General features: G+C 59.5%; 1 protein-coding gene across 1 annotated transcript; it reads right to left on the bottom strand.

The window, feature by feature from the left end:
* Nucleotides 1-7,357: 7,357 nt before the first annotated feature.
* LOC120662703 lies at nucleotides 7,358-7,984 on the bottom strand. Its single transcript, XM_039941798.1, has one exon. It carries the CDS (start codon nucleotides 7,982-7,984, stop codon nucleotides 7,358-7,360), a length of 627 nt encoding a protein of 208 aa, XP_039797732.1.
* Between the last annotated feature and the right edge of the window lie 14,801 nt (nucleotides 7,985-22,785).

Raw genomic sequence — 22,785 nt, 5'->3', positions numbered from 1 at the left:
GTGATGCTGGGAGCTCGGTGCACTGCTTGGAGAAGCATCGGATGTAGTCGTGCAGGGACTCATTGGGCTTCTGCTAACACCCCCGGAGATCCCAGGAGTTCCCAGGGCTCATGTAAGTGCCCTGGAAGTTGCCCACGAAGACCTTGACCAGGTCGGCCCAGTCGTGGATCTAGTTCGCGGGGAGGTGTTCGAGCCACGTCCGCGTAGAGTCCGCGAGGTGCAGAGGAAGGTTGCGGATGATCACGGCGTCGTCCATCACGCCGCCTAGCTGGCATGCTAGGCGGTAGTCGTTGAGCCAGAGCGCGGGATCGGTCTCTCCCATGTACTTGACGAGGGTGGTGGGCTGACAAAAGCGCGGGGGAAAGGGAGCAGTGCGGATCTGCCGGCTGAACACACGGGTGCCAGGAGGCTCCGTGAATATCCAGTGATTCACCCCTGTCGTGCTCGGGTTCGATCCGTCCACCACGTCGAGTGTTGTACTTCTTCCAGTTGATGATGTTGCAGGCGTCGACATCATCGGCGCGCCCGCGCGTGACTTGGAGGTGCTCCTTCGCGGAGGGCTTTTTGGTGCAGTCATGCACCGAGGGTGCTTTCGCATCGTCCGCCGCGGTTGCCTTGCCCCGTCCTCCCGGTGGAGTACGCACCGAGGCCTCGTGGTCCTGATGCGCAATCCCACCAGCCTTTGCTGAGGCTACCGAATACATACAAGACGCGGAGCTCTTAGCTTGCTTCACTACAGCCTGCTCGATGAGCACCCTTGCCTCATCGTGCAGGTTGCAACCCTCGGGCGTAGAGGGCTCGGGCATGGCTTGGAGTAGGTAAGATGCAGTGACGAGTTTTTGGCTAGCTCTTTTCAGGTCCAGCGGGTTGTCGATGTCGTCGTCGGCCAGAATCCGCTCCTGGGCGACGCGGCCCGCAGCCCGAGTGCGTGCACCGCGTGCAGTGCACTCCTGCTCGAGCGCGGTACGCAGCTTCCGTGCCTACCGACACTCCTCTTCGAGCTTGTCCTCAAGCTCTTTGAGTTGCGCCAGTTGTGCTTGCCGCGCCACCGAGGTCGTCGAAGCGATGGGCTTGGGTGCCGCAGGCACCACCACTGGGTTTGCCGGTCGGTTTTTCTCGCCATTGTCGTCGTCGCTCGGTGCGTCGTCGATAGCCCCAACCGCCATCTCGACCATGAAGCACTCCCGAGTGGGATCGTAATCCCCCTCGCTGGAGTCGTCGGAGCAGGTGAGGCAGTAGTCCGCCGCCGCTTGGAACGACAGGAAAGCGCCAAGGTTGCGGACTCCGGAGTAGTCCCACTACGGGGCCACGACATTCTCCACGAAGAAGTACACGTCGTCCGCAGACTCGGGGTAGGAATCGTCGGGAGTTGACGCGATGAGGTTGCGGATCGAGATGAGGTGATGACATGATAGATCCTAGTACGCGCTCATGTTGGTGCTGACCGACGAAGCGTAGGTTGCAACAGCGGAGCGCATCCCGAAAGAAAAGGGCGATGGCGTGGTCGAACCCTCCTTGGGAGGCACCAGGGCTGCACTTGGTGGTGGTGAAGCATTGACGTCCTCCGCCGTGGCGCCAGGCTACGACACGCCAGCCTTGACCCGCGTGGGGGAGCTGAGGCGAGCCACTCTGCGCCGCTCCATGCGCGCTTGTTGCGCGCGCTGGCCCGAGCGCCTCCTCTGCCGGGGCAGTTGTCAGATTGCTATTCCGGCTAGTCCACCAGGGGTGTACTCGGCGGTAGAATTTCAGGATGGGGATCTCAGGACCAAGAGCTCGATGGTAACACGAAGACGCAGGAACTTAGATAGGTTCGGGCCGCGACGTGCGTAATACCTTACGTCCTATGTTCGGGGTTGTATTAGGGTTTGTGGAATACTGCGAAAAGAAGGAGTCTCCCTATGGGTTAGCCTATGCCTCCTTTATATAGGCTAGGAGCCTTAGGGGTACAAGGAATGATATGCTCGGGTTGTTTTATAAGGAAGGAGGTTGGTTAAGATCTCTAGATATCCGGGCTTCTAGCTGGAGCCTCTCAACCTAATCCACTAGGGATCCCATCCGCGCACAGCTGAGTCCTGCACGCCGAGTAGTCATAGCCGAGTCACCGAGTAGGGTAGTATCCCAGGTTCGGGGACCCCACTCGGCAGGGAGGTACATAGATCTACCTCCGTCAAGCCCCCGAGCGCCAGAGGGCCGAGTCGAATTTGCCGTACCGAATGAAGTCCTTCAGTGCTCATGATAATTGTCCGTTGTGGTTTTGTAGATCCTGAACGGGATGCGCCCCTGGGCGCACCCGTTGGGTGTAGCCCCCGAGCCTCGAAAGGTTTCGGAGAAGCATTTCGAGGGTCAAAGAACTAATCTTTAACTCTCGCCTATCCGAATGCCTGAGCATCCAGCCAATGTTCATGTTATGCCGATCCCCTGAGGGTATCAGCCCTTAGCCACCTTAGGATAGCCATAGTGACCGAACCTGACTCGATTACCCTGACCCTGAAGCCCTAGGCTAAGTCAGTGAGACTTTCTGAGTAGTTCCAACATCTGGGACCTAAGGCCACGGCTGAGTCACGAAGACTTGCCGGGTAGTAGATGGCGCCCAGCCCCCTAGCAGGGTCGCTGGCGGAGTCATGGAGATGCGCCGGGTAGTCACGGTGTCCGAGCCCTGAGGCCCTGGCTGGGTCACGGAGACACGCTGGGTCATAGATGGTGCCCAGCCCCCGAGCAGGGTCGCTGGCGGAGTCATGGAGACGCGCCAGGTAGTCACAGCGTCCGGGCCCTAAGGTCCTGGCTGGGTCACGGAGACACGCCGGGTCGTAGATGGCGCCCAGCCCCCGAGCGGGGTTGCTGGCAGAGTCACAGAGACGCGCCGAGTAGTCACGGCGTCCGGGCCCTGAGGCCCTGGCTGGGTCACGGAGACACGCCGGGTCATAGATGGCGCCCAGCCCCATATTGGGGTCGCTGGCGGAGTCATGAAGACGCGCCGGGTAGTCACGACATCCGGGCCCTGAGGCCCTGGCTGGGTCACGGAGACACGCCGAGTCGTAGATGGCGCCCAGCACCCGAGCGGGGTCGCTGGCGGAGTCACGGAGACGCACTGGGTAGTAACGGCATCCGGGCCCTGAGGCCCTAGCTGGGTCACGGAGACACGCCAGGTCGTAGATGGCGCCCAGCCCCCAAGCGGGGTCGCTGGCGGAGTCACGGAGACGCGCCGGGTAGTCACGGCGCCCGGGCCCTGAGGCCCTGGCTGGGTCACGGAGACACACTGGGTCGTAGATGGCGCCCAGCCCCCGAGCAGGGTCGCTGGCGGAGTCACGGAGACGTGCCGGGTAGTCACGGCGTCCGGGCCCTGAGGCCCTGGCTGGGTCACGGAGACACGCCGGGTCGTAGATGGCACCCAGCCCCCGAGCGGGGTCGCTGGCGGAGTCACGGAGACGCGTTGAGTAGTCACGGCGTCCGGGCCTTGAGGCCCTGGCTGGGTCACGGAGACACGCCGGGTCGTAGATGGCGCCCAGCCCCCGAGCGGGGTCGCTGGCGGAGTCACTGAGACGTGCCGGGTAGTCACGGCATCCGGGCCCTGAGCCCCTGGCTGGGTTACGGAGACACACCGGGTCGTAGATGGTGCCCAGCCCCCGAGCGGGGTCGCTGGCGGAGTCACGGAGACGCGTCGAGTAGTCACAGCGTCCGGGCCCCGGCTGGGTCACGGAGACACACCGGGTCGTAGATGGTGCCCAACCCCCGAGCAGGGTCGCTGGCGGAGTCACGGAGACGCGCCGGGTAATTTCCAGGAATATTCGGAGCCTATTCTTATTATGGTGAAAATCCAACCGTTATTTCTCCGCGCGGATCTGTGTAACACCCGGTTTATAAAAGGACATAAACCGAGCAATCGTATACGTGCCAGGATCAAGTCACACGTATATACAACAGAATGAACAATATATCACAGCACAAATCACGTAAAAGATATAATAAAGCGAGTACGAATGTTATTTATTACATTAATGACAAAAATGTCTGATACAGCGAAAGCATAAAGTACAAGTACGAAACTCGGAAGCTGGGCGCCACAAGGACGTCGACTGGGAGACGAACGCCTAGAAGTCCTCGTACTCCTGGTAGCTCCGGGTGAACTCCCTCGCGTCGGCAGGAACTGAGCAGCAGTAGAGTATCCCCAAAAGAATAGGAGGAAAAAGTGTAGAGGAGGCAAGGGTGAGTACACAACTCGTACTCAACAAGTATAACACAAACTATGAGGCTCTAAAGTTGGCTGGCTCAACTGCATTAGCTTTTAATCTTGGCAAAATTTTATTAAACCTATTTACTACAAGTTGATGAATTACCATAAACCCAGTTACATAGTAATTAATCAAAATTAATCATGATACTACTGAGAACCATACCAAACCAAACCACCCGGGGAAACCCTCATAACCAAAGGAAGATAACCCCACTAATCAAAAGGAGGATCTGGGCCGCTCATGACCGTGAGCACGGCTAGTATAACAGTTTTACACTCTGCAGAGGTTGCACATCTTTACCCACAAGTCGTGAGCTACGCTAGTTGTTCATCACACTTCCTTAGGTGAGATGACTAGCAAACTCACTACGAGGCCTTTACAAAGAATCTCGTTGGTAAGGAGTAACCGCGAGGGTGGATCGGCGACTATGGAACAGGTCTAGTGGGCGTCAAGACACGGAGCACAGACGAGGCCACTCAGTACGAGGGCCATAGAAGCTTACCTCCCCTGCCCCGCAGGTAAGTTACTCCAAACCAAAAAGACCTAATTATTACGCCAAGACCGTCCCATTCCAGTCTTGTGGTAGCGCTGTTGTCCCAGGTTGTCGCTCTATGAACCGGTCCTTATGGAGAGTGGCCAACCAAGCACTAAGCACCGTGCTGGCCCCCTAAACCATGTTTCTAACAAAACATATTTTAAAGAGACGTGAGCCACTCAAGCACAGAGCACAGAGGGCCACTCCCAGAATTAAGTTGCAATAAACCATTAATCATATTAATTAAAAAGGACCAAGTGTGTTATAGCGCAGCAACCTAGCACAACTAACCAAAATGCAACCCAAGGGATATATATAAAGGATATAAAGTGGCTAGGAAATCCTTATAGGTATACAGTATTAAAATGCAGTATGAAATTGTATTTAAAGTGATAGGTGTTGTTCATGTTATACTTGCCTTCCTCAAACTGTTCTTGCTGCTCAAACTGCTCAGAAGATGATGGCTGCTCCGGGTACTGGTACTGGGGCTCCTCAGATGGATCAACGTCTACTCACGAACACAACGCCAAAACAAGTCCAGCACATACACATACATGCAAACAAAGGCAAAAGCTAAGAAACAGTACAACACCGTGGAGCATGGTCATATTCGAAGGATCCCGCATACCCAAGCACCACGCTCGTGTACGAAGTCACTACTCTAGTGCCCCCAGGTCTCCCACCCTTCGGATGGACGAGTAAAACACTAGAGCAAGCCCAAAAGCACAACAAACCTCTATGCGTACCCGGATCATCTGGCCTAACCAAGACCGTAGCATAACTTATGAACAATCTAAGCATGGATTGATAAACTATCAAGATAGTAAAGCAACCATGGCAGAACTGTATATTATGAATAGAAGTCTGACAAGTCGGATACAAAGCCATACCAGGAGCCGAGGATTGCTCAACGACCCCGAGGACGACTTGCTCGCTAAAGAGAACTAGCCTAGCTCCACTACCTAGATAAGAGAGCAAGAGAGAGGAGAGCCTTCTTGGAGAGAATGGAATGAAGTGTGTGTGTGTGTGTGTGTGTGTGTGTGTGTGTGTGTGTGTGTGTGTGTGTGTGTGTGAGGGGTGAGAGGGGGCCCTATTTATACTAGTGGAGGTCGGTTCCCGCCAAATGCACATATGGAAGGTAATCAGGAGACTTGGGGCCGACTCCTCCTCGAAATGCACCTGGACCGGAGGCCGGCCAGGTTCGGCCAACCCAAGGGGTCGGCCGGCCCCACCTGGCTACCTCTCGTCCTTATCCTTCTCTGGCAGGCTGATATGTGGGCCCTGATATCTTTCCTTGTATGCATTATGCGTGGAGCGCCCGTTTGCTCTACTAGATGGGCCCTCTTTGTAAGTGGGTGACGCCGGACGCGATATTCTGCGTAGTTGTATGGCGTTTGCTGCGTGTTTTCGTCTTATTCCGCTCCTGCTCATCTGAAATGTACAAAACTCAAAAACAACTGTGGAGCAAGGTTAGTGATACAAATATGCGAGTAAAGCATGCAGTTTTCCTTTATTATTGAGTATAGTTGACGGGTGAAAATGGCACTTAAGCACCGTCAACAATGTACAGGAGGAGGACTTCCCCGTTTTCTGGTGTTGTCAGGATGGGTGGCAAGGTGAGGAAGTCCTTGAGCTCCTGGAATGCCTTGGAAGCATCATCGTTCCACTCAAACTTGTCGAACTTCCAGAGAAATTTGAAGAAGGGTAGGCCTCTATCGCCGAGTCGGCTTATGAACCTACTCAAGGCAGCCATGCACCCTGTGAGCTTCATCAGGTCCTTTTTGCTCCTGGGAGGCTTCATGAACCTGATGGCATTGACCTTGGTGGGGTTAGCTTCGATGCCCCGGCTACTGACTATGAAGCCGAGTAGCTTTCCGGACGGGACACCGAACACACACTTGGTCGGGTTGAGCATCCATTTGAATTTCCTGAGATTTTCAAATGTTTCGGAGAGGTCCGTAATGAACTGGGCATTATGTTTTGTCTTGATGATGATGTCATCGACATAGGCCTCGGCGTTGCAGCTGATCTGCCCTTGGAGGCATCTCTGGATGGCCTTCTGGTAGGTGGCGCCGGCGTTCTTGAGGCCTAACGTCATGGTGTTGTAGCAGTAGGCCCCGAAGGGGGTGATGAAGGACGTCTTCTCTTGATCCGACTCCTTGAGGGCTATCTGATGGTACCCTGAGTAACAGTCAAGAAAAGAAAGGAGGACGCACCCGGCCGTCGAGTCGACGACCTGATCAATGCGTGGTAGAGGAAAGGGATCCTTAGGGCAGTGTTTGTTGAGGTCAGTATAGTCAACACACATTCTCCATTCACCATTTCTCTTTTTTACAAGGACTGGGTTTGCCAGCCAATCCGGCTGTGCGACTTCTCTGATGAAACCAGCGGCAAGGAGCCGGGTTACTTCTACCCTAATAGCCTCCTTTCGATCCTGCGCGTAGCGGCAGAGCCATTGCTTGACGGGTTTCGCCTTCTTGTCCAGATCTAAGGAGTGCTCAGCCTCCTCCCTTGGGATTCCGGGCATGTTAGATGGCTTCCATGCGAAGATGTCCCAATTCTCCCGAAGGAAGGAGGTGAGCGCGCCTTCCTACGCCGAGTCGAGGCTGGCCCCAATCACAGCGGTCTTGTGTGGTTCATCGTCCCGGAGGACGATGGTCTTGGTCGCCACGGCTGGCGCGAGCTGCGACTCGAAAGTCGACTCCTTGGCGGGGATCTGCTGCTGGTCCGTCGGGAGGTTCTTTGCTACCTGGGCAACAAGAACTGAGTTCCTGGATCGTTCCAGGGTGTCGGAGAGCTCGATGTTCTTGGCCTCACATGCGTAGGAGGTCTGCAGATCTCCATAGATCGAGAGGACCCCCTTTGGAGCTGGCATCTTCAGGAGAAGATACATGCGGTTGGGGATCGCCATGAACTTGGCGAGGGAGGTCCTTCCTAGGATGGCATGGTAGGAGGTCTCGAACTCGGCGACCTCAAAGTTGACGTACTTGGTGCAGTAGTTGTCGCGGGTGCCGAAGGTGACTGGCAAGGTGGCTTGGCCGATCGGAGTCGACCCGGCTCCGGGAATGATACCGTAGAAGGCCTGATCCGATGGGACCAGAGAGGTCATGTTGTAGCCCATGCTCTCCAACGTGTTGGCGAAGATGATGTCGAGGGTGCTTCCACCATCGACGAGTACATTGGCCAGGCAGATCTGGCTCACCACCGGGCTAACCATGAGGGGTATGCACCCGGCCTGGGCAGGTGTACCTAGTGGTCGCGGCGGTCGAAAGTGATCGGCGTCTCCGACCACCGGAGGGGTTCAACCGGGTGTTTGAACACCAGGTTGACTTCGCGATCATCCAGCTTGAGCTTGCGCCAGCATGATGGCTTGCCGGGGCCGTCGTATATGAAGTTGACGGCCCTGTCTTCTTCTGGGAAATCTTCCCTTTACTCATCGTCATCTCGCCTGGGCGAGTTGCGCCTCCGTGGGCGCGCCCGGGTGGTTCTGGAACCACCCGGCCTGTCGCGGTCATTGCGGCGGGGTCGCTTGGGGTCGTCGTCCTTGATGACGCCACTGGAGAGTGCTCGGCACTCCCAGGCGGTGTGGTTTGCGTCCTTGTGCCAAGGACACTTGCCATCCAGGAGCCGGTCCAGGTTCGCTTGGTTGAGGGTGGAGCGGAACTGGGACCTTTCGGCGACGGTGACGGTGTTCTCGGGGCCACACTTGCGGTCCCGGTTCTTGGACGACTCGGCACGGTCGTGCTTCTTCCCGTGGCGAGGTTGGCAATCATCACGTTGGCGTTCCAACCGATTGTCCCGCTGAGGGGGACGCTTGGAGGAGTTGTTCGTGGACTTATGCCGGCGGTGAGCTCGCTCGGCATCTTTCATATCGGCGTGCTTGTTGACGACCAACATCATGTCGCCCACGGTCTTGGGGTTGCTCTCGAACATCTTCCTCCATAGTTCGATGTTATGGAGGCCTTCGTTGAAGTGGTAGATGACATCCCTGTCATCAGCTTCCATAACGGAATTACGGTTAGCAAAGTACCTCTTGATGTAGTCGTGGAGGGACACGTCCGGTTGCTGTTTGACGCTGGCCAGATCCATCTAGTTTTGGGACCCGTGCAGGATGCCTGGTAATACTGGATGAAGGTGTTGCAGAGATCCTGCCAGCTGTTGATGGAGCCGGCGGGAAGCGCTTCGAGCTAGTTGAGGGCGTGGCGACCCATCATGACCGGGAAGTAGGCCGCCATGATGTCGTTGTCACCGTTCGCAGCTCGTACGGCGATGGTGCAGGTGCATAGCCACGTCTTTGGGTCCGACTCGCCGTCGTACTTCTCGATCCCGGTTGGCTTGAAGGTGGCGGGCCACTGGATGGCCCGGAGTCGGCTCGAGAAGGTGGAGAAGCCGTCGAGGTCGATGACGGGTTCGCGAGAAGGCGGAGAAGCCGTCGAGGTCGATGACGGGTTCGTAGTTACGGCAGGATCGTCGTGGATGGTTGTCGCCCCGGCGGCCGTGGTTCTGGTGGTCGGCGTCGGGGACGCCGTGTTCCTCGTCGTACAGGCGACGTCGCTTGCGCTCGGCGGCATCGCGTTGGCGGTGACGGTTGTTGATGGGCGGACACAGGTCTTGTTGGTTGAGTTGGAGGCGGAGGTTGTTCTGGTTGACCTCCTCTCCGTCGTCGCCTTGGGGTCGTGTCGAGTGGTGGCTCGACTGGGTGCGGTAAGCCGAGTTGTCCTTCCGTAGCTGCTGGGCTTGCGTGGCGACCACGTGCAGACGAGCGCGAGCCTTGATGATCTCGGGGGTCTCCTGGAGGCCCTCGAGCACCTGGAACACCGCAGCGAGGTTGGCCGACGGCGTGGCGAAGACGTCTTGGCCGTTGTAGTCAAGGGCGAAGTCGGCGTCGAGGTTGCGGGGCCGGATCTGTCGGTACCCTGTAGCAGGGATACCCACTCTTCCTGCAGCTAGGCAGGACCTGCGTAGTTATCCGTAACTGCACGGGAGGGACGGAGTAGCCAGGTCCCACAGACCAGGCTTTTCCCTCACCAGGCCAACGGCCCCGGACCGTACCCCGCCTGAGGATGGGTCCAGTGACGCCACGTGACTCTAAGGAAGGGAAGCTCCGAGCTGACCGCCGAGGCCTCAGACCCCCAGAGGGGTCCGGGACCTCCTGCGCCCGTCCGGACTCCCCTCACCATGTAGGGGTCCGGAGCCGCCACGTGTCCCGGAGGCGCGGGATCGTGCGTGAGTCTTCCGCAGGAAGACTTGCCCACCCACCGCTTTTAATGCGATGGACAAGGCGTGCTCTGCCGCCGCGGTACATGAGGCAGCCTTTGTCAGGCCCCGCTGCGCGCCGCGTATTACCAAGGAGCATAGTGGAGCCGCCTGTGCCGCACCCGCGCAGGGCCCGCCTGCAGCATTAAATGGATACGACAGCACGGCGCTTTTCCATCATGCCGCCTATGCCGCAAGCTACACCGCCCGCTTAAGCAACGTGGCGGGCGATGCCTCTAGCTACGTCAGGCTCCGTCTCGACAAGACAGCACCAGGACATGATGGACGAAGGGCTCCGGGAGCAGGCGAGGGAATCCAAGAGAGATCTCCTTTGCCTGCGACGCCATAATATATGAACAGTACGTTATGCTGCATCGTTGGACCCACCTGTCGGGGACCCAACGGCTGTGTACGCGCCCCCTTGAGATATAAAAGGGAGGCGCTCGCTGCGCACAGGACAATCCAGACAGACTCAAGCTCTTGCAACCTTCTCACTCTCGTGGGAAGGCAATACAACACACAGTGGACGTAGGGTATTACGCTCCGGCGGCCCGAACCACTCTAAAGCCTGCTGTGTTCATCGTGTTCTTGAGTGAGATCGATCTAAGACCAGCTAACCCCCGAGTACACACCCTCAGGGCTAGGGCGGGTGCCATCCGCCACCCGGCTGTGGTTTGCAGCACCACGACATTTGGCGCGCCAGGTAGGGGCACTTTAGCTGGTCGCAGTTCATCTCTTCTTCGTCCCCATGGTTCGCGTGGACGACGTGGAGATGACGGAGGGTGTGGCGTCCTCCACGCCACATGCCTCTCGTGTTCCTGCTCCAGGGGCAACTGTGCCTGCGGAGCAGCCACCGTCGGCGGCAGCGCGCGCTGCTCGCCGGCAAGAGTCAGGGCGCCCATCAAGGGCCCCCTCACAAGCTGCGAGCGGCGGAGCGCTGGCAGCGGCTAGGGAGTTGCTTCGCAACCCCCCGGCTGAGGCAGCCTCGCCAGATGCCCTGAAGCAGTGGCGGGACGACGTTGACTGTCTCCTCCACCTGGTTCAGGCCTCCCCCAGTTCTGCAAGGACTGGGCAATGACCTCCGCCCGGCAACGCGGTGGTACCTTACCACCAGCGTTAGGGCGGTGCGTCGGCGTCCGTGCGCTCCCCTACTGTGAGGGGTGCACGAACAGAAGACCTGCGGGCGGAGCTCAACCGCCGGCGCGCGGGAGAGGATGCCCGTGTCTCCGTTGAGAGGGCGCGAGAGCGCCGTCTTAACATTGAGGGCCGTAACCTCAACGCCGACTTGGACGTAGTGGCACCCAAGCCCCCGGTGAACGCCCGGATACAGCCAGGCGCACCAGTTGCTGGGGTGGGCTGCGCTGCGCTGGCGGACCACCTCCGAGCAGTGGCATGGCCATCCAAGTTCCGCCCCCACCTGCCGGAAAAGTACGACGGTACCACTAACCCGTCGGAGTTCCTGCAGGTGTACGTTACTGCCATCACAGCGGCTGGTGGTAACGCAGCCGTCATGGCAAGCTACTTTCATGTAGCCTTGTCTGGGCCAGCCCGGACCTGGCTCATGAACCTCACACCTGGGACGATCCAGTCCTGGGAAGAGCTCTGTGCGAGGTTCACAGCGAACTTCGCCAGTGCGTACCAGCATCATGGTGTGGAGGCACACCTCCACGCCGTGAGGCAAAAACCCGGAGAAACGCTCCGGGCCTTCATCTCGCGCTTCACCAAGGTACGGGGTACCATTCCTCGTATCTCAGATGCATCTATTATCACTGCTTTCCGCCAGGGGGTACGTGACGAGAAGATGCTCGAGAAGCTGGCGACGCACGAGGTGGAAAGCGTCACTACGCTTTTCTCCCTGGCAGACAAGTGTGCCAGGGCCGCTGAGGGTCGTGCATGGCACTCAGCCCCCCAAAGCGGAGACGCCAAGGCTGGCGGCTCCAGTGCTACCGCTCAGGGCAGTGGCAAGAAGAAGAAGAACAAGAACCGGAATCGCGGAGAACTGCAATCTGGTGGACCAGTCGTTGCAGCGGCGGCACCAGCGGCGGCGCCGGCTGTGGCAGCAGTGGCTGGGGGCCAAAATACACATGGCAAACGCCCTCGCCCGCAAGGTGGGAGCGGAGGTTCATGCCCAGTGCATCCCACCGCACGCCACAGCGCCGCTGACTGCCGCGAGATCTAGAAGCTCGCGAAGCGGGTCAGTGGGCGGCGGGAGCAGTCCTCCAAAGACGGCTCACCTCCTCCTCGCCAGTGGGCCGGCAAGGAGAAGGCCTCCGACAGCGGGACCGCCGCCGGGGAGAAGGAGCTGGGGTACCAATCCCCCGCTCGAGAGCTGAAGGGCGTCTACCACGGCGACGACTCCGATTCCGACAACGGCGACCGCCGCAAGAAGCTGTACGTAATGTACGGCGGAAGCTGGGAGCTTGTCTCCCGACGGGACATGAAGACCCTTCGCCGGGAGGTCCTCTCGGTGAAGCCGGGGGTCCCGAAGGCGGTGCCGCACCAGAGGTGGATGAACACCACCATCTCTTTCGGGCCATCCGACTGCCCAGAGAATATGGCCGGAGCTGGTGTACTACATTTAGTCACCACTCCCGTCATATCCAACGTAAGGCTCTATCACGTGCTAATTGACGGTAGGGCAGGCCTCAATGTCATCAGCTATGCAGCGTTCAAGCAGCTGCAGATCCCGGAGTCCAAGCTGACTCCCTCTCGCCCATTCTCTGGAGTGGGCCCACACCCGGTGTTCCCTCTGGGGAGCATCACATTGCCGGTCACGTTCGGGACCAAGGAGAACTTCCGCACAGAGAGCGTTCTGTTCGATGTGGCAGAAGTAAACCTCCCGTTCAACGCCATCATTGGCCGGCCGGCGCTCTACCGCTTCATGGCCATTGCTCATTATGGGTATTTGGTCCTGAAGATGCCTTCCCCTGCCGGAGTCCTCACCGTGCAGGGCGACCGCACCGCTGCCGTCGCTGCAGTTGAGAGACTGCATGCTCTGGCGGCAGAGGCTGCACGTTCCGAGGAGGATCCGTCCACCTCGCAACCTAAGGCGCCTGCGAAGGTTCCCAAGGTCCAACCGTCCGATCCGGACCATGTTCCCGTGAAGACGGTGCAGATTGGAGCGGACTCCACCAGGACCACCCGCATCGCGGGGAACCTGGAGGAGAAATAGGAAGACGCGCTCATCGCTTTCCTCCGGGCAAATGTCGACGTGTTCGCATGGGAACCGTCACAGATGCCCGGGATCCCCAGGGAAGTGATCGAGCACAATCTGAGGATCTACCCCGACGCCACGCCGGTGCGCCAGAAGCCTCGGAAGCAGTCCGTGGAGCGACAAAACTTCATCCGCGAAGAAGTCCGCAAGCTCCTACATGCCGGCTTCATCGAGGAGGTCCACCACCCCGAGTGGTTGGCCAATCCGGTCGTCGTCCCAAAGGCCAACGGGAAGCTTCGGATGTGCATCGACTACACCAGCCTCAACAAGGCATGTCCTAGAGACCCCTACCCTCTTCCGCGTATCGATTAGATCGTGGACTCCACCTCCGGGTGTGATCTTTTGTCTTTCCTAGATGCATACTCTGGTTTCCACCAGATTCAGATGTCTAGAGATGATAGGAAGCATACTGCCTTTGTAACAGTAGATGGGCTTTATTGCTACATTGTCATGCCGTATGGTCTAAGGAATGCCTTACCCACGTTTGTATGAGCCATGAACAAAACCTTCTGTAATCTAATTAGAGATGTTGTTGAGGTTTATGTCGATGACATTGTGGTCAAGACTAAGGTAGGGTCAACGCTAGTGGAGGACCTGTCCCTCGTCTTCGACCGGCTCCGCGCCACGCGCACGAAGCTGAATCCCGAGAAGTGCGTCTTCGGCGTCTCAACAGGGAAGCTGCTGGGTTTCCTGGTCTCACATCGAGGCATCGAGGCAAACCCAGCCAAGATCAAGGCGATCGAAGCGATGAGGCCTCCTGGCCGCATCAAGGATGTCCAGAAGCTCATTGGATCTCTCGCAGCTCTTAGTCGCTTCATATCGAGGCTAGCTGAGAGGGCCCTCCCCTTCTTCAAACTATTGAGGAGGTCCGGTCCATTTTCTTGGACCGAAGAGGCTGAACAGGCCTTCCAAGAGTTGAAGCAGCACCTCACCTCGCTGCCAGTATTGGTGGCTCCAGAGCCCGGTGAGCCGTTGTTTCTGTATCTTGCTGCGTCTGCGGAGGCAGTCAGCATGGTGCTGGTCGCCGAAAGGACGGAGCAAGCTCGCCAGGGGGACACCAGGGTCTCCCCGGCCAAAGATGGTGAGCCGGACCCCGGACACGGGGGCCCGTCAGCCTCACCTCTGCCTGAAGCCCCGGACCCCGCACAAAGGGGTCCGGACGAGCCTTGTGCCAGTGGGAACCCAGAGTCACTGGGGGCCCAAGGATCTGATGTGGTGAATAAGGGCGACCCGGACCTGGTAACCAGGGTCCGGACCGTCCAAAAACCAGTTTACTACGTCAGTGAAGTCCTCCACGAGGCGAAGGCCAGGTATCTTGAGACGCATAAGCTTATCTATGCGATACTTATTGCGTCCAGGAAACTGCGCCACTACTTTCAGGCACACCGAGTTGTCGTAGTGACCTCTTACCCGTTAAGAGCGATCCTGCACAACTCCAACGCCACAGGCAATATCGCCAAGTGGGCGGCAGAGCTGGCCGAGTTCCAACTGGAATTCCAGCCACGCCATGCAGTCAAGAGCCAGATCCTGGCTGATTTCATAGCAGAGTGGACTCCTTCCCCAAGTAATTCTGGGGGTCCGGTCGTCAACGCTGGACCCCCGGAGCCGGAAATCAGGGCACCAGTTTTTACCGAGCCCCACTGGACACTCTTCTTCGACGGGTCCGCCCGCGAAAAGTGGGCCGGAGCTGGTGTGGTCCTCATCGACCCAAACGGAGATCAGCTGAAGTACATGGTGCACCTTGAGTTCAAGGCCACCAACAACATGGCGGAGTACGAAGCTTTGATCTTTGGCCTGACACAAGCCCTCTCATTGGGGGTCCGGCAGCTCCTGGTGAAGGGGGACTCCCAGCTAATCATCAAGCAGGTCCGAGGGGATTGCAACTGCAACAATCCCCAGCTCGCGGCATACCTCATACACGTGAGGAAGCTCGAGAAGGACTTCGACGCCTTGGAACTACAACATGTTCCCCGCGAGCACAACTCAGCAGCAGATGATCTCTCTGCGAGAGCATCTACCTGGGCACCCGTGCCCGAGGGTGTCTTCGAAAGACGGCTGCTGAGACCTACCGCCCAGCCTGCCGACCTGGGTGAAGGGGATCAAGCTAGCACCTCAAAGCCAGCGGTCCCGGCAACACTCCTCCTGTGGTGCCCAACCTGGGCCGTGTGCCCTGTTGAGGATCCTGGTGACCTCGCAGGGCCACACCCACCTACTCAGGGAGCTCCCGATGCATGGATCTCCGAGATCCGGGACTACCTGAAGGATAACATCCTCCCTGATGATGATGTGTCCGCTGAGCGCATAGTCCGATTGGCTAAACGCTACGCGGTGGTAGAAGGGGATCTCTACCGCCGTGGCGCCAACGGTGTCCTCATGCGGTGCATTTCCCAGGAAGAGGGCCGCGAGTTTCTCGCGGAGATCCATGGAGGTGAGTGCGGAAGTCATTCCTCCTCTCGCACGCTTGTTGGCAAGGCCTTTCGGCATGGTTTCTACTGGCCGACAGCACTCCAGGATGCGGCTGAGCTGGTGAGGTCCTGCAAAGCATACCAATTCCATGCAAAGCAAATACACACTCCGGCTCAAGCTCTGCAGATGATTCCGCCCTCATGGCCATTCGCTGTGTGGGGTGTGGATATCCTGGGACCATTCCCCCGGGCTGTTGGCGGGTACCGGTTCCTCTATGTCGCCATCGACAAGTTCACCAAGTGGCCGGAAGTTACTCCTGTGGTGAATATCACTAAGAAATCGGCAGTCGCATTCCTCAGGTCCATTGTGTGCAGATTTGGCATCCCAAACCGCATTATCGCGGACAACGGGACCCAATTCAAAAGCAGGCTCTTCCAAGAGTACTGTGAGGACATTGGCATCCAGCTATGCTTCGCGTCCGTAGCACATCCTCGCAGCAATGGACAAGTTGAGAGAGCGAATGCAGAGATCCTCAGGGGACTCAAGACCCACACCTACAACTGCTTGAAGAAGCATGGTGCCAAATGGGTTGACGAGCTTCCATGCGTGCTATGGGGCAACCGGACCACACCCAGCCGAGCCACCGGGGAGACTCCGTTCTTCCTGGTCTACGGGGCTGAAGCATGCCTTCCCCCAGAAATTCACCTGGGCTCACCACGAGTCCAGGCCTTTGACGAATCCATGCAGGAGCAGCTGCGGTGCGACGACGTGGACCTCGTTGATGAGCGAAGGTGGCGAGCAGCAATCCGAAACGCACGCTACAACCAGGTGCTCCGGCGCTATCATCAACGGTTCGTGCACAGCAGGGAGCTCCGGGCTGGCGACCTCGTCCTCAGACGGATCCTGAGCCGAGCAGGGCTCCACAAACTCTCCCCCAGCTGGGAGGAGCCCTTCAGGGTTACAGAGGTATGCCGGCCCGGATGCGTTCGCCTCGCCACAGAAGATGGAGTGCCGCTGCCCAACCCATGGAATATAGAGCATCTGCGTAAGTTTTACACCTAGGCAGAGCAGGGAAATAAACCTTTCCTTTGTAATAAAATAGAGTTAGCGTGCGGCCCAGAGCGGTTGGGGGCCACCCTCGTAAACCTGACCTCTGGCATCCATCGCACCACCGGCTAACGCGCGGCTCAGAGCGGTAGAGGTCCGACCTCGTAAACCCGGCCTCTGACATCCATCGCGCAAGCCATGTACATCAAGATTGCAAAGGAAAGATTTTCTCCTAGTTCTGTCTTTGTGTCAAAGTTAAATTGCGCATTTCGATTCTCGGAGTTCTCACCTTTCTAACCCCCGCGGGAACCTCTACTCTTGTTGCTACAACTAAGATCTGCATTGAGCTGCCGGACTGCCGTACAGATCTGGACCCTCTTGCTGCTGGAGGGGGGTCCGGACCCCTAGGGACCTACTCTGGGGAGCGGGTACTTGTTTCCAGGGGTGGTCCGGAGCCTGTGTAGCCGCTTAGCTGGTTCCGTACCCAAAAGCCTACACACTCCACCACCCTGTAACGAGCGCTCTAGTACCTGGAGCCGGGTAATTGGGGGCCCGGACCTCATTCCAGCTCAAGAGTTGGCTTCCTAAGTCCAACACGGCATGTCCAGCTCTATATCTCAAAGGATCGAGTACAACAAAGCGACCTCACCCACTGCTGCGGAGGGTCTGGGACGCTGAAGCCAGGTCCGGAAGGATCGTGCTGTTTCCTGGAGTGGTCCAGAGCCCTGTGTAGTGCCTTAGCCTGGTTCCGTACCATAAACCTACACACTCCACCACTCTGAAGCAAGCACTGAACTACCTGGGCCTGTGCATCTAGAGCCCTGGACCTGGTACCAGCCTGGGATTGGTCAGGAATGAGCCCCGCGGGTCTGCTACTAAGCTATAACTTTGAAGTGGTACACAGGTTAGCGGTAGTCAGTCTCAAACCATTGAGCCTATCTGCCAGGGGGTCCGGGTATCCGCTTCAAAGCTTTCATGCAGGATAAGAGCCAGTCTCGATGGTAGATAGACTCATAGCAACTGAGTCTCTCTCCCAGGGGGCCCAGGGCATCCGCTTTGTCCCAGACATCATGGATGAATTCTGCATGTGTCAAATAGCTAAGATGCAGTATCGTTGCTACTATCTAAGCGAACTTGATTCTTCTATCTATACTCCTGTATACTACACAGGGAACAAGGTGCTTGCTCGTCTTACAGGCTATGCAGCCCTATGCCAAGGAGGTCTGGAGTATCTTCTACGACTCAGTTGGCAGACAGGTCCAAGCAACTGAACCTATCTGCCAGGGGGCCAGGGCACCGGGGTGCTACCGGGGTGCTGCATACTGCAAATCAACAACTGACAAACAGCTAAGTTGAAGTTTCTTCTACTTCAAAAAATTTCAGCTAGTACAAAGTTTGTTACATAATGCAATAGGAAAAAGATACAATGCCCAACTCAAGGGTATGCAGGCTCTCGCTTGAAGTAGGAGGCGACGAAGTCAACGACCTCCTGCACGCTGTCCCGAGCGGCGGCCTCTGTCTCCGCTACAGGGCCATCGACCACGGGCGCCAACGAGATGGTCGGGTCGTGGCTCCGGAGGCAGGTCAGGATGTGCTCCGCCACCATCCGGATCAGCTCGCGGCCCTCGGTTTCGAGCTGTCCAGCAAGGACCGGCCCCAGGCGCTGGAGCCTATCCGAAGCAGAGCTCAGCACTGGGAGCGCGTCAGCTATCGAAGCTGGCGGCTCCGCCACCTGGATTGGGCTCATCCCAAATGGCACCAGTGCGAGGCTCGCTTCGGCCGCCCAGTCAGCGATCCGCTGGGCTCCTGCGCGCTGGTCCTCCTGGTGCTTCCGGACCGCCTCCCGGACCGCCTCTTGCACCCGGGTGTCCAGGTCCGCCTTCGCCACCTCCACCTCGCGGGACCTCTCCTCAAGCGCGGGGGACCTCTCCTCGAGCTTGGCCTCCCTCTGCTCCGCCCACACCTTCAGCTTCTTGAGCGAGTCTCGCTGACGCCCAAGTTCCTTCTCTATGCCGGTGGCGTGAGCCTCCCGCTTGGCGAGGGACTTCCGGCCCTCCTCCAAATCCGCCTCGTCGGCAGTTAGCAGGCGGGCTCTCTCCTGCAGTTGTTCACGCCATCCCTGCAGAGTCGCAGAGAAGACGTCGAGCTCCTGCCTCCGGACCTCGAGGTCCTCGCTGCGAGTCTCCAGCTCGGACTGTTGGGCTGCGAGGTGAGCCTCGAGGTCGGACCGCTGAGCAGCGAAGCCAACAACCTCCAGGGTGAAGTCCCGCTCCCGCTGCGCCAAGGATTTCTCTCGGTTTGACACCGCGAACTCTCGGTCAAACACCTTCCTAAGGTTGGCTCGGTAGGCCTCTTGGTCCGCCTTGAGCTTTGACCGAGTTTCCGCGGCACGGGAGGCTTCAGCCTTCGTGTGCGCTTCCAGGCGGGTGTGCCAGTCGGAGAGGCGCTGACGCTCGCTCTCCAGAGCAGACCACTCCCGCCGGAAGGCCACCTCGGCGGAGGAGGTTGCCTCCTCGATCGACCGCCGAACTCGCAACAGCACCTGAGGAAGCGGAGTCGCATCCTCCTCCGGGAGTTGAAGCTGCAGGAGCTGCCTGCCAAAGACCACCTCCAACTCCTCCTCTGCAACAGGACAGGAGCTGGAGGTAGGGGCTTCCGCTGCGGCACTTGTCTCCGGCGCCCCTACTGCCACCGCGTCGGGTGCGGCTGAGCCCAGCTCCGGCGCCCCCGCTGCCGCCGAGTCGGGCGCGGCTGAGCCCAGCTCCGGCGCCCCCGCTGCCGCCGAGTCGGGCGCGGCCGAGCCCAGCTCCGGCGCCCCCGCTGCCGCCGTGGCAGACGCGGCCGCGTCGGGTGCGGTTGCGGCCGCCTCGTCGGGCGCGGCTGTGCCTAGTACCGGCGCCCCCGCCACCGATACGTCAGGTGCGGCTACGCCCTGCACCGACACCTCCACCACCGTGTCGGGTGTGGCTGCGCCCAGCACTGGCGCCTCAGCCGCTGCAGCATCGGGGGCCGCGGCGCCCAGAGCCGGCATTTCAGCCGCCACGGCATCGGGTGCGACTGCACCCAGCACCGGTGTTTCCGCCGCCGTTGTGTCGGGTGCGGCTGCGTTCAGTATCGGCGCCTCCACCGTCGCCGCGTCGGGCGCGGCTGCACCCAGCGCCGCCGCCGCCGCGCTGAGCACTGCAGAGTCTAAAAATGACACGCCAGTCAGCATCACGTCGCGCACCACGGGGCTAGCACAGGTCGCCGTACCTGAGGGTCCCGCACTTGCTGTCGCCGTCGCTGTCGACGCCAAGGCCGCCGCCGCCTGGGCACCTGCCGATGTGCCAGCGATGGTAGAAGAACCGCTGGGGCGGGGAGCCCTGGTAGCAAGCAAAAAAGCCATTAAAAAAAAAGAGCACTGACGCAAGGGAGGAGAGCAGGATGACACTAACCCAGAAGTACCGGGTACCCAGCGTCCCCGGAGCCCGGACCTCTTCTCTTGCGGCTGCTGCTGTTGTCGCTGCTGCCCCTGCAGCTGCGATGCAGGCGCAGTCCGGGCTTGCTCCCGCTGCTGCTGTCCCTGTGGCTGCGGCATGGGCGCAACCCAGGGTCGCACCTGTTGCTGCTGATGCCGCCCGCGTGCCTACTGCCGCTGCTCTTGCGGCTGCTCCTGCTGCTGCTGCTCTTGCTGCCGGCGGGAAGAATTCCTCGGCGGCGATGGTGGTGGTCCAGCTGCGCCAGAGGACCCGTGGGGGCCGGCAGCCCGGGAGCTACCCTGGCCTGCGCCCTCAGAAGACCTCTGGCGCTTCGCGGCGGGCTCCGAGACTAGGGTCCCGTCGCCCCGGAGAAGCCTCCGCCGGCCTGCGTCTCCCGACAATGCACCGGAGCTGCTCTGTGCCCGGCTGGAGCCGGTCGCGGCCGCACTACTAGCCGCGGCCTGCTTCCCCTTCGTGGTGGCGCCGGACCCCGCAGCGCTCAGCGTAGCCTGATCCCCGGACGTGCCAGGGATCCGGAGCCCACGGTTCGGGTCGCCTCTGGTCTGCCGTGGGGCCAGTCCCCCGTCGTCCAGGGTTGGCAGGGTAGCCAGCACCGCCACCCTCGCCGGGTCCTCGCAGAGGGGGACTATGCTCGGCGGGAGGATCAGGTTCTCTGGGATAAAGGTGTCTCCCGTCACGTTCCGCACCAGGACCTCCAAGGCCTCCTGGGTCAGGTCGCTTCCCTCCCCGCGGTGGGTCCTGCTGCAATCGTTGAGGCCGGTGAAGCTCCACGCCGGTCGCGGCCGCTGCTTCAGGGGGGCGATCCGGCGCTTCACGAAGTCCCCGAGCACGTGCCACGAGGTGAGGCCGCTCTCCGCCAGCGACCTGATCTTGTCCAGCATGGAGTCGAACTCCGGCTGCAGCGACGGCTTGGCCCTCCAGGATGCTTTGTCGGAGGTGGGCCCCTCGGTCGGCAGGGCAAGGCGCTCGTTGGCTTCGGTGGTGGCGATCACCCAATCCCTGCGCCACTCCTCCCACCTTCCACCAGCAAGACCGGGAATGTAAGGAGTCGGCAGGTCGCTCCTTATCTGGAAGTAGTATCCCCCCACCTCGTCCTTGCTCCTTCCGGACCTCACCAGAATGAAGAAGTAGCGGAAGAGGATGACGCAGGGGCGCACTCCCACGAACATCTCGCATAAGTGCACAAAGATGGACGCCAGGAGGAGGGAGTGGGGCGTCAGATGTTGAAGTTGGAGGCCGAAGTCTTCCAGCAGCAGTAGCAGGAATGAAGAAATCGACAGTCCCATGCCGGCGGAGATGTGCGAGGTGAATAACACAAACTCCCCCGCGCGGAGGTTGCCAAGAGGAACCGAGCCTGCTCGAACCCCCCAGCCGGTCTCCTGTGCACTCCACCCAAGTAGGCGGCGCACTGTGTTCAACTCTCCCTCGGTCCGGAAGTGGCGGGGATGAACAAGGGATGCCATTGCTTAGTGGAGGTGAGAGGAAGCCGGCGCAGGGGAGCAAGGGGCAAGGAAAGCTCGAAGGCAAAGGGGCGCAAGAGATGGAAGGAAGAAGGCGAAAGTGGGAAAGAAACCATGGAATGTGGTTCACCCCAATATAAGGCCTGACTCATCCGACGCGCCCCGGAATTGTCGCTGGAACCCAAGCGACGCCCGCACTTAGGGTTAACCGCCCGGTCCATGGCAAGGGGGGCCAGGCCCACCTGTCAGGGAGAGCGGGTAACCAACAAAGGTGTGAAAAGGCGGGATCCGAACCGTCGCCCGCGCGCGTGAAGCAAGGCGGAAGCTGAGCTGACGTGCGCGTATTAATCGCAGGCGTGGCCGAGCTTTTCGGGAGCTGCGACGGTGGTAAATGATCCATTTACTCCGGCCGCAACAATGCCGAACGTCGCGCGCGTGACTAGGTGAACCACTGTTCGTGGGGCCCATAGTCAGGAAGCCGTTGCGATGTGATGAGGCAGCAACCAACCCGAGGGGTAGTCAAAACCGGTCAAGACCCCCGCAGAAAGGGGCTTCAAGCTAAACAGAGCCAAATCGCAGAAGTGGCCCCACCTGTGGGCTCGTACCTCCCCCAAGGTGGGCCCGGGGGCCACTGTCGGTACCCTGTAGCAGGGATACCCACTCTTCCTGCAGCTAGGCAGGACCTGCGTAGTTATCCGTAACTGCACAGGAGGGACGGAGTAGCCAGGTCCCACAGGCCAGGCTTTTCCCTCACCAGGCCAACGGCCCCGGACCGTACCCCGCCTGAGGATGGGTCCGGTGACGCCACGTGACTCTAAGGAAGGGAAGCTCTGAGCTGACCGCCGAGGCCTCGGACCCCCAGAGGGGTCCGGGACCTCCTGCGCCCGTCCGGACTCCCCTCACCATGTAGGGGTCCGGAGCCGCCACGTGTCCCGGAGGCGCGGGATCGTGCGCGAGTCTTCCACAGGAAGACTCGCCCACCCACCGCTTTTAATGCGATGGACAAGGCGTGCTCTGCCGCCGCGGTACACGAGGCAGCCTTTGTCAGGCCCCGCTGCGCGCCGCGTATTACCAAGGAGCATAGTGGAGCCGCCTGTGCCGCGCTCGCGCAGGGCCCGCCTGCAGCATTAAATGGATACGACAGCACGGCGCTTTT

The sequence above is a fragment of the Panicum virgatum genome, chromosome 2N, assembly GCF_016808335.1.
Source record: "Panicum virgatum strain AP13 chromosome 2N, P.virgatum_v5, whole genome shotgun sequence".
Classification (NCBI taxonomy): Eukaryota; Viridiplantae; Streptophyta; class Magnoliopsida; order Poales; family Poaceae; genus Panicum; species Panicum virgatum.
Note: the sequence above shows the minus strand (reverse complement) of the source record. Positions and strands in the feature narration are given on the sequence as shown.

Bases quoted from the DNA above. Each gene is read 5' to 3' on its own strand.
- LOC120662703 (XM_039941798.1), bottom strand. From the start codon at position 7,984: ATGGTTAGCCCGGTGGTGAGCCAGATCTGCCTGGCCAATGTACTCGTC.